General features: G+C 35.6%; 1 protein-coding gene across 1 annotated transcript in view; it reads right to left on the reverse strand.

Moving 5' to 3' along the window:
• Positions 1 to 10,494: 10,494 nt before the first annotated feature.
• The window catches only part of LOC108579754 (dedicator of cytokinesis protein 7), a 7,415-nt gene continuing 5,819 nt past the window's right edge, over positions 10,495 to 12,090 (reverse strand). Inside the window, 5 exon segments of the mRNA XM_017943362.1 lie at positions 10,495 to 10,549; positions 10,913 to 11,232; positions 11,303 to 11,505; positions 11,579 to 11,931; positions 12,013 to 12,090. The exon segment at positions 12,013 to 12,090 is cut by the window's right edge and continues 29 nt beyond it. Of these exon segments, the coding sequence (XP_017798851.1) occupies positions 10,495 to 10,549; positions 10,913 to 11,232; positions 11,303 to 11,505; positions 11,579 to 11,931; positions 12,013 to 12,090 (1,009 nt within the window).

Below are 12,090 nucleotides of genomic sequence, written 5' to 3' on the forward strand. Positions count from 1 at the left end.
AAACATCACGAGCGGTTTCCTCCGATTTCAATTAGCCCTGGCGACCCTCGCCTATTGTGTGTATATATATATATATACATGTATACGTGTATGGGTGGACGGGTTTGCGTTTGTGTGCCTCTGTATGGATCCTGTTTTCAGGAGAAAAACCAGCTCACTGGCCAGGGGGACGATATTTTGCTATTCGTTTATTCTTTGATTCGACGCTCGAACGGAGACTGATGTCGCGTGCGCACTGATGAGATTTCGCGAGAAGAATTTCTGCATGTGACTATCAACGGGTATAGTGGAGATGATAATGGTTGATGTTGCAAGTAATGAGGATTCGATTGAGTTTAGATGGTTTTGGTAAGTTTGTGAGTTCGAGAAAATGGCTGGAGAACGTTGTTAACACTCTGTAACCTGATTTTTCTTCGTTCATGACGAGACTAATTATGGTGATTACAGTTTTACATTTTGAGAATAAGTATAAAAGTGAGTGGTCCTAATTTTTTGGCCAGGGGCTGTAGATTCGTAACTTCCAAGTCATGTCGCTTTATAAAGGGTTAAACAGGGTCTCATATTAGGAGACACTTCTTTCAAACCATTCATTTTGCGCTCCTTTATATTTTCTCTATTTTCATAAGAAATAATAGTATCTACGAAGCTGATAGTTTTCTTAAGTATGTATAAATAAATAACAAATGTAGCGGTACACAGACTTTAAACTTTTTTTCTTTTTATTAGCCGATATTTAATGAAACATAAATGGAGTCTCATATTAGGTACTCCACGTATCTTCCAAGTCACATGGCGTTATAGAGGGTAAAGTTGAATGATACACGTGTCCACTCTAACTTTGTTCACTTTAGCTATGGGTCGTTTCTTCTGTGTCTGTTTTAATTGAAAGTAACTCGCGAGGGAAGCTAAACCGTTTAACTTGAGTTGATTTCACGCGCTTTCTTACAATGGCACGCTACTCCTTTGAAGCGAATACCTTCCTTCTTGAGCTACCCCATGAATTAGACCATGGAAATGGTAATCTCGTCTGAAAACGTTCTTTTTCTCATAAAGAATGTGTAATCTGTATTAGGTTGATTTAGGCGTTCTCATATTCTGACCAACTCAACGCCACAATTTTCATTCTAAGAGACTCAATTTATCTCGCGTTGTCAACTTCACATTTCTCTTATCCTCAAACTCGTCAATGCGATTTCAGTGGTTTGAGGGTTTCGAAAAGAGAAAATAACGATTCTAAATTCTCTAAATGTCAAAGTTCACCAGACTAACTTGAAGTTAATTTCAAGTTTCTTTACGGAAAAGAATAATTTTCCAGTGCTCCAAAATATTTAGAAGCGAAAAGAAATTGTCGAAGATCGGAAATGACAAACTATTTCCTTTCCACGGAAAAATAATTTTCCAATGCTCCAACGAATTGAGAAGTGAAAAAAAAAAAAGAAACGTTGAAGATCGTTGAAATAAAGGAAGAAATGGTAATTCGTAAAATTTTATTCGGTATAAATCTGGATCGTTGGTTACAGAAGCTCCAAGAGTGACGTCGTGAACTATATTCATTCTTTATTTGAAAATACGCGCGCACCCTTTTTGATATATCGTGCTGTGTAATATCGCGGGAGAGATACGGTTCCCTAATATTTCGTTTATTACGAATTTTTCCGAGAGCAAAGGGAATAATTGCAGCGATGCGTAGGAGGCCGCGATCGCGAAATATGTCGGCACGATCAAAGAACATTCCTCCGCGCGAAACATGCCAACCAGCCGCGTTAGATTCATATCGAACCGTGACTGAATCTATAATCGGCATAAGCAAACAGCCACGCGACTCCCTTTGTGCGTTACACTTCCTTATCTCAACTGTGTTTAACATAGTTCAAAGATATTTATCTGAAAAATGTGGTAACAAAAATTTCTCGAATTATTAGTAACAGTCTGCTTCCAATTTTGTTCATCTCGGTCAGTTTCGTTGGAAAACTCATCAGATTCTATCAGATAACCGAAAAAGTTCGCGCAGATATTTTCCACCAAAATTGCACGAACTTTTCTGATTATCTATTATTTACCTAAATTGATTAAATTAAATAAATAAAATAACTGATTAAATTAAGTAAAACTATTAAAACTGCACAAACCTTTTTGGCTACCTAAGATTTACTTAAATTGATCTGTTAATTAATAAATTTCTTGGAACATATCTGCTTCCAATTTTGTTTACCTCGATCAATTTCTTTGGAAAACTTATCAGATTCTACGAGATAAACAAAAAATTCTTGCAATTTTTCCTTCGTTAAATAAATGGTAAAACCATTCAAACTTTTTTGGTTACCTGATAATTACTTAACCTGATTAAATGAAATAATTGATTATGCAAAGGTTAGATTATTAATTAAGTTGAATAAATCCATTAAAACTGCACGAACTTTTGTGCTTATCTAATATTTACCTAAATTTATCTGTTTGTTAATAACAGTTTCTTCGAACATGATATCTGTTTCCAATTACATCCATCTCGACCAATTTTATTGGAAAATCACTTTTCATTTTTTACTTTTGCTCGCTTAAAAAAATCATTCGCAACGGATCGAGTATTTCAAAGAATTAGATATTCACATTGCTCAAAAGCGTATAATAGAAAGATTAAACGTCGTTCTCGCATAATACCGGTACCTGCCATAATTCAATTACCCAAATATTCGACATTCGCAATCGAACGAGTTACTACAATTTTCCACGATGGCGGATATAGTAAAAATGTCACAAATACCGTTATCACCTGTAATCCAATTAATCCTCCAAATATTTGACATTTACCGGTGAACATTTTAGTTGGTAGAACTTTAATCAGCAAGATTAATTTCCTCGTAACTCGTTCTAACAATAAGAGCCACTTCCGTGAATAAACAGATACTAACAAAACGGGAACATAGAAAATTTATTCAAGCCACTTAAATTAAAGAGGAAAAGGAACGATTAAGAAATACAAGAGGAAGAGGAAGAAGAAGACGCAGCGTAAAATCCGCAAAGCAGAAGATTATTGCGGGGCGTTCAATGGTCGAGAAGAGGCCACGGTAGCGGTGGTCGACCGGTCCAATTAACGTTGTAGATGCGATAACAAGTGGTCCCCCGTTTAATTTATCGTACGACGAAGCGACAAATTGCAATATTCTTTCGAGATTCGTTGTCCCGCGTCACCGAACAGCATGACCGATGCTCCCGTTATTAAGGGGCGAGAAGCATACAAATATTTTCGTTACGATTAGTCGTCGTCGCTATCCAACTGCACCTGCATCTCTGGGAACCGACACCATACATCATAACTTCGATCATGGGTCTCCCTGACACCGCTTGCTGCAAACCGAGGAGCTTCAATAACGATGCAATCTCATTCAGACGTTTTCCTAGCGGCGGCTATGAACGAGCAAACTGTTGATCCTTGTGGGAACAAGGATTTAGGTTAGAATGAAGAAACAGTCTTCTCTGTTTACAAAAGAAATTCCAAAATTCTATCAATCCTGAAAATCCATGCTGTTTAAAAAAGAAAGGAAACAGTTTGCCTCTTTAACCCTTTCGCTACGGCAAATCTTAACGTGGGCGATTGACGGTAATTTTTTAATCACGGCTGCAAACTTCGTTATTTAGGCCGTACCGTTTTAAAATTCGGTTTATTAAATTAAAATGGAAGTGCGTAAAGGATACAGTTAAGTGCTCCAACAGTAAATGCGAGCAAATTTTCGAAAGGCCTACAGGCGCCAATAGTAACGAAAGGGTTAAAGGTACTCAACTATCTGACAATAGAATTGAGGAGCTTCATTGAAGAGAAACGTATAGACTTTTGGGTCCACCTTTGGTAAATTCTTCTTAATTAATCGTAATATCTTTAGAAATCTTCCTTCCAAATTTTATTTCAATATTCATCAATAAAGGACATAGCAGCATTTCTTGTTGAACTGCGTACAGTAGATCTGTAGGTTGAACTGAAACTTCCAATCCAATTTACTCGATTCACTACTTTCTCCTGTGGACTCTTTTTTTAGAAAATTCTTCAATTTGGGGTAATGTGTATGTAAAGTTTATTGGAGATTTTTGACAGTGTTTAGGTATTGGAATTTAACGCAAGTAAATTAGGGTGAAGAACAGGTCAGCAGTAGCTTTTCAATTTTTTGTAAAAATAAAAGAGAATTTTGGGTAGCGTGGATATGAAGTTTGTTGACGATTTATGACAGTATTTAAATGTTAAAATTGAACGTAATTAAATTAGGCTAAAGAAAGGGTTAATAAGTAGCTTTTTAATTTTTGACGAAAATAAAGGAGAATTTGGGGTAATTTGTATATAAAGTTTATTAAATCTATGAATTTAACACGATCAACCCTTTTGGGACTTTCTCAAGTAAAATTATTTTTGTAGTAACCTTTAGTCAACACGTAATTTAATTTTTACTCAATTCTCAGCAAAACGTATCCTTTTTTACGAAATTCAAATTTCAATTTGTTTCCACATGCCTAATTAAGAACCGTATTAAAGTTTATTCATTACACTGCAAACCCTAGTTGTCTCCAAAATTAGATACCAACGTAGAAATAGCGAGGCCGTCAACTTGATGAACACTGTCATACACTCAAATCTCCTCAATTTATTCAACTACATTCTCAAGCGTCGCATTTCTCCTTTGCATCACAAAAATCTTTACCTTTGTTCCTTACTCTCCTATTCTCAGCGTCTCAACTATTCCTTCAAGACTTTGTGACAAAAGTGAGCTGCGATAAAGAAATATTAAAAAAAAAATGTCAAGAATTTGGAATTGTTCAATGTCGGCTTTCGATGCTCCCAGAGAGTAAAACTTGAAGTGTTCGCCCGGTTTATAGCTGCCGCTAATCGCGACCACGAATATACATGTCGTAAAAAGCATAACCACTTTGCTGGAGAGCAGAGAGGCAGGGGGATGTACGCAGAGGGGTTGCGTACAGCTCGCATTCATAACATCAGACGGGGTAATAAAAGTCACCACTCCCTCCCGCTCTTTCTGCTGCGTCCCCACCTTCGCCTGGAGAACTGGAGGGATGGTAAAGGCACGTAGGTGAATCAAAAAGCGACGAGGGAGCAACGTTATTGTGTAACATCCTCTTGTCCGCCAATATTTCCCCTAAAACCTGTGTATCTTTTCTGCGTACACGTGTACAGATTATGTTCGCGTGTAATTAACGACGATAATGGGATGGCGAGAGCTGCGACGATTGTCTCGATCGATTGAACTGAAATTCCGAGGAAAAATTGGAAGATTGAATTGAAATTGACCCTTTGAAATTGAGTGGCGATTGAGAAGTGAGATTAAATAATTATGACTTGGTGAATACTTAATGGAGATCGTCTTAGAGCTGATATTTTCCTGATGTAGCAGATTTACGGGCCTCCATAAATTGTTCACCGTGGATTAGAGGTCTAAGTAGTGAAATAGTTTGGAAGAATCAATCTTAAGAGTACGTTAAATATTGAAATAAAATGGTAGAGTTTTGAAAAATTTCAAAGAAGATTGCAACCTTTCGTTATAGCAAAAAGACCTCCGAGGGAAAGGGTTAAACAGATGAAATTTTTACTGTCTTATCAAGGGACATCTTGCGCTCTGATTATTGTCTTCTTGAAATTTTACGTGATTCGAGATAGCGAATTTATTCTTTAGGCTAAGTATCTTATTTGTTGATAATAGTCATTATTTAGTTTAATTTTGCTCGTTTTAAGTCACGTGATTCGTGAAGCATAGATTGTTCTCAGTAAGAAAGAGTTCTTCGTTGAATTTTCTCTTTGAATCTGCAAAATCTCTATATTTATCATATCTTCACGTATCTCTGCAAACACAATTTTGTATTTTTTACCCTATTTCTACGATTTTGGTCTTTTCATATTTGGTCATTTTCTCGAAGTGACTATATTTCTTTGTATTCTTCGTTCCATACCTAGAAAGTGAATCTAACGCGAACTAATGTGTCAGTGTTGACAATTTTAACCCTCGGACAGCGGATAGCTTGACAGCCGGGTCAAATATGACCCAATACTTAAACCTCTTTCGTACGCAAGCGAAACCACATTTTTTCTTATTTTACTGGGCATTATATTGTTTAAAATTATACGAACGTATTATGATTAAAATAAATAATAATATAAGCAGAGGAGACTCGTGACTCTGTTTCCAATGCCTTATAAGACGATGCTATAAGTCATAAAAAGCCATTAAATTTTTATTATCAAAATTTTGTTATATCCACTATAGTTTTAAAGATATATACAGAGAAATAAGGTAACACTTATCTTCATTCAGGGGCTGTTTTCACCCGGAAGAACTGAAAAAGGACCAAAAAAAAATTGCCCAATACTTCTCTTAAGGTCCCCAACAAACCTGCAAAGTTTCGAGAAAATCGAAATTTTCGGGTTACCCAAGTTCCCTTGTCAGCAATGCACACATTACCTAGCCAATGCACATAACAACGAAACTAAATGAGAAGCAATCAATATCTAACTAAAAAACCCCATTGAATTAATACAAAACTATTTTCCTTGTCACAAACCTTCCATCAACCAGCCGAAAGACTGTTCAACGCCCCACAACGAGCCTTGATAATCTTCACCCTCGAGTTACTCCAAGGGCAACCATGCTTGCCGAGGACATGATTTTATACTCCATTATTCACAGCGAGTCGATCGAACACGATACATTCACCGATCTGAACGCGTTAACGAGCGCATCGGGAATTTTCCCGTGGATTCATTAAATGTTTCTTGCAGAGACGAGGGTGCTGGATCAAAGATCAGCTGGTATGTTACCAGTGGCCGATTAAAGGGAAGAACGATCGTATCTTCGACAGTCACTTTGTCCCTCGAACACGATCCCCCTTGCTGTAAACTACTACTGCTCGTCCACCGTCTCTCTCCACCCCTTGTCGAGGATCGGGGGTCAAGTGTTTTCAGCCACTTAAACGCGTCGCCGAGGGGTAGGCCACGCCATCGGAAGAATCGCAACTATTTCATTTCGGGGACAGATTAGACGGATTAGCGGGCAAACGATACGCTTAGGACAGCCGGTTATGTGACTGCATTCCGCAAAGGGGTCGTCACAGAATATTATTTTTTCCGAAATCGTCCCGAACAACTTTTCCTGCCTGCTTTTTTATGCCACCCTCCGCTCTGTATTCCCTTTTATGCGTCGTAACGAATTTGCGGCGACCGTATATTGCACGATATTCCATGCCTCGTGAATATTCGCGGTTTTCGAAACGGTGTCTCGCGTGTAGAGTTGCTGGAAATGAACAAGTTCAACCTTTGTTGTTTCTTTTTAATTTCTTATTTGTCTAGTGATCGTCGTGTCTATAATGGATACTAAATTGAGACGAATTTTCGTTCGTGGGACATCTGCGTTTCACTGGTAACCAAAGGGTTAAATGGTAACTTCGAAAAATTGGGAAAGAAAATGGATTAATTTCAAAATTTCTTCTGTATTTACTCATCATCGTGTCTGTAATAAACATTAAATTGGAATGAATTTTCGTTCGAGTACTCAAGTGGGACATATTTCACTGGTAACGAAAGGGTTAAATGGTAATTTCGAAAAATTGGGAAACAAAGTGGATTAATTTCAAAATCATTTCTTTAAATTTCTTACTTATCTGTTGATCATCTCGTCTGTGATAGATACCAAATTGCGATGAATTTTCGTTCGAGTACTCAAGTGGGACATATTTCACTGGTAACGAAAGGGTTAAATGGTATTTCGAAAAGTTGGGAAACAAAGTGGATTAATTTCAAAATCATTTCTTTAAATTTCTTACTTATCTGCTGATCATCTCGTCTGTGATAGATACCAAATTGCGATGAATTTTCGTTCGTGCATTCAAGTGGAACGTACACGTTTCATTGGTAACGAAAAGGTTAAATGGTACTTTTGAAAAATTGAAAGAGAAAACGTGTTCTTTGTTTCTTTCTTTTTTTTTATTTTTCGTTTGACAAATATTTTAATCTTTCCACCGAGATGGATCTTCTGTTCTGTTCAATTCTTTTCTACCGAATGTAACGATACATTCCGAACGTTAATTGCACACGTTCATGTGAAAGCGGAAAAATACAAGGGCCATTTTCAGACGATTACAAAGTGTTTGAATGTGATACGCGGCGATTATCAATACTCCCATCGTGTGTGTTAATTAAGTACCCCTTTGAACTCGAAATATCTTTATCTACGGGCAAGCCTTTCGTTCCACACAAGGGGATTAAGCTGAAAATCGGATTCGGACGTTTAATTTAGAGCAACGGCGCGCTTTAAATGTATCCGGGCCAATGAAGAATGTCAAACTCCGATAATGAACGGGTGCCTTTGATGAAAGAAAAACAGTTATATGTGTAAATTGCAGCGTACGGATAATTAATAGGCGATCTATGTTCCGAAACGAGAACTTTATGCCTTTTTATGTTCGCTTCTTTTTTTTTTGCCATCGATCCGCTCGCGAGTAACGAGTTTCGTTAAATGAGCAACAAAAAATAAGAGAGAAACATTGCAAAGGATATTCTTGTTTCAACGTGATTTTTTTGTATCGTTTTAGCAGAAATCGATATTATAAAATATTGTCACCGTACTTGTTTTTAAATTTTAGCGCCATAATTAATATATATAAGTGCAGATATACTGTAATTATATATCTTTTTTGCTCGTCATACTGTCTGAGAAAAATGCAGCTTTTTTTTCTAGTGTTTTCCCGTTATTTTTGTTCCTATTCTTTTCATAAACGAAAATGTTGAGTAATTGTTTAAATTTTTGCAAATACGGTTCACCACTTGATTCGAATTAGCAACGCCATTTTAGTTTGCCGCGCTTTGTAACAGTGGTAGGAGGTTTGAAGTTTTGTGGTGAAGTGTATATTTTATTGCTTTTACGTTGAAGAACATAGTAGAAAAAGTTTAAAAATAGCGAAGTACAAAATGGACATATATTTCGTTATTTTGTGACATACAAAAGTTTACATCCACGGCAGTTTCGCTAAATTGCCTCGTATAAATGTAACGTGTATTGCTGTCGTAAGCAACTGGACTATAAGGTACAAATTTTTTTTCAATGTTTGAAGATGTTTCGAAAAGCTTTCCTAATACATTTGCCTTTTAGTTTCGTAAAATAATTTTTATTATGTCAATGCACATGTATTAGTCATTTTCTGATCTTATTCTTCAAATCACTTGCACTGTCATGGTACCAATATACATGTGTATAAATTATCATTAAATATTAGACGCAGTTATACATTGTTATAAACAATGGGGCTGCTTATTTTTTTCGACTAGAAGCTTAAAGTTGAAAAAATTAGATAAATGTGTCAAAAATGCATTTAGTAAGAAGTATTTGTGTCATTTATATCATTGAAATATGCTAAATAATTGATTGACTACATTCTTCAAACATTCTTTACATTAAATTAATCATTTCCCACGTTCAAGAAATATTAAAGAAACTTTTAATAACAGACATTCTAATGAGAACATTAAAAATTTGATTATGATTGAACACCTGTATGGTTACCTAAGTAGATTACATACTTGCACAAAACATTCACATTTAATTATTTGTACGATATTAATAACAGACAAAATAATACTTTTTGTTAGAACATAAATTAGACGCTGCAAACAACAAAGTTTCAGTTGTTAAGTAACAAAATTGATCTATTATAGAAAACATAAAGTCCTTTTGTTAAAAAGTCTGTTATTCAAAGTTTCTGTAAATATTTTGAGACAACATGTACAATTCCATGTTTAATCGAAAAATCACAGCTTTCTTAACAGCTAAATACATAAATAGACATTTAACTTCTATGTACCTAGGCAGTATATTATGCATCATGATGCAAAATATAAACTCAGTTAATGAATTCATATTAGATATAATTACAAATCATTAACCATATGAATGTGTCATAGACAGTTAAAAATAATATTTGTTTATATAATTATTAAGAAGGCAGTTACATAAAAAATTATTGATATAACTTTAGTATTGACATTCTTGCTTACCTATGTTAAGTGTTGCAATTATTGCATGAGGTTTCGTCAAAAGCAGCATATAAAAACTATGAAAAATGAAATTTCAATTCCCATACATATATTTAACAAAAGTTTTCAGTGTAAGAAATAATATTTTATTGTTATCAAAAACTCTGTTGTCACCAATGAGTCATCTTTTTCTAATTAGAAGACTAGTAATTGTTCTCAATATATGCTCTAATCTTACTTTACATATGGGTATAGTATTAAACTGTTTTATAGTCTTAAATTGTCTAAGGCAGACATTGTGCATAGCAGCGGTTCAAAATCTTTTATCATTATAAAAAGTGAGTGGATATAAATATAATATATGTATATGTCTATATTTCCATATTATAAAGAGCCTATGCTGCTAATATTTTCTGAACACTAAATACTTGCATCAGTGATCTTTGGTAACTCTTAAATAGCAGCATTCAGTCATTTTACCCACGTGGAGATGTTACTGGTACAACTTGTTGGCTTCCTAGTGAAGGTCCACTGCATAATCATAAAAGAATATATTATAAGAGCTGTTATAGTTTGTTAACTCTAACAATGAAATTTTTCGTACCTCCATGCAATAAGAGGACCAAGTCTTTCTGTTAATCTTTGGTAGTTTCTCTCTAATTCTCGTTGATAATCCCTCTGATCTGGGCCAATTAGGTTCTTATTCCTTCTCAAAGCATCCAGACACTTCTTTGAGAAATCCTTGAAGCACAGTCGCAATTTGTGTTGAAGTCTAGTAGGTTGTGCATTTTGTTCTTTCAATCCAGAAAGAAACACAACTGCAACTTCTGCAGGGCCTTGATTAACTGTTGTTCCAATGCAACCTTGAAGAACCATCTGCAGCATCTTTCGTACCTCCATGCAATAAGAGGACCAAGTCTTTCTGTTAATCTTTGGTAATTTCTCTCTAATTCTCGTTGATAATCCCTCTGATCTGGGCCAATTAGGTTCTTATTCCTTCTCAAAGCATCCAGGCACTTCTTTGAGAAATCCTTGAAGCACAGTCGCAATTTGTGTTGAAGTCTAGTAGGTTGTGCATTTTGTTCTTTCAATCCAGAAAGAAACACAACTGCAACTTCTGCAGGGCCTTGATTAACTGTTGTTCCAATGCAACCTTGAAGAACCATCTGCAGCATCTTTGCATCAGGTGGTTCTTGAGCTGTAGCTGCTGCAACCTAAAACAGATTCAAATAAATGTAACAGAAGTACAAAAACAATATTAATTTCACTTTAAAATGTCCATACTTCTGCAGTTTTCTTTTGTATATCTTCAATTGCAACCTCAATTGGACTTAGGACTATTTGTTTCTTAGCAACAACTCGAATTCTTGTCTTCAAGTAAGGGAAGTGTGTAGCCACTGTTAATATTGTTTTACGCTTACACTGTTCTCTTAATTCTCCATGAGCCTTACCACCAGGTGTGAATGGTGTTGCATATACAAATCGTCCTAAACACAATGCAAAGTGATGAAAATAAAATAAAGAAATATAAAAAAATTACCTTCCCCAAATAGTACTTACTGATATTAAAATTCCTATGAAAAATAGCTGGCCTATGTCTGAGTTCATGTGGCTCAAAATACGGTTCTACATATGTGATTTGAACATAAGCTTTATCCGGTTCTAACATAGTGCGGTCCACAGGATTCGAATCCTTTATTATCACAATATTTTCTGCGCCAAATCTTTCGGCGTAGAAATTTTCGAGTCTAGAAAATATCTCCGGTAACTTCGTCAAAGTTGGTTCCTTGTAAACGAACTCTTCATCAGCAAGATCTCCAAACCGTCCACCATAAAATCCTACTCTGAAATACGTGCCAAACACTCGCTTTCCTGCCAATTGTTCGACTCGCGTATACGCTTCATGAAGTTTCCTATAATTAGAAAAAGAAGCACAAGTTAAAGTATGAACTTATAGTCTCAAGAATCTTCTAAGAAAATAAAGCATATCATACCCATGAATATTAGCTAATTTCTTATAATCATGTGCAGCTTCTGCTATTGGAAGCAATACTCTGTACACATCAGGAATA

Source organism: Habropoda laboriosa, unplaced genomic scaffold, assembly GCF_001263275.1.
Source record: "Habropoda laboriosa isolate 0110345459 unplaced genomic scaffold, ASM126327v1 scaffold72, whole genome shotgun sequence".
Lineage (NCBI taxonomy): Eukaryota > Metazoa > Arthropoda > Insecta > Hymenoptera > Apidae > Habropoda > Habropoda laboriosa.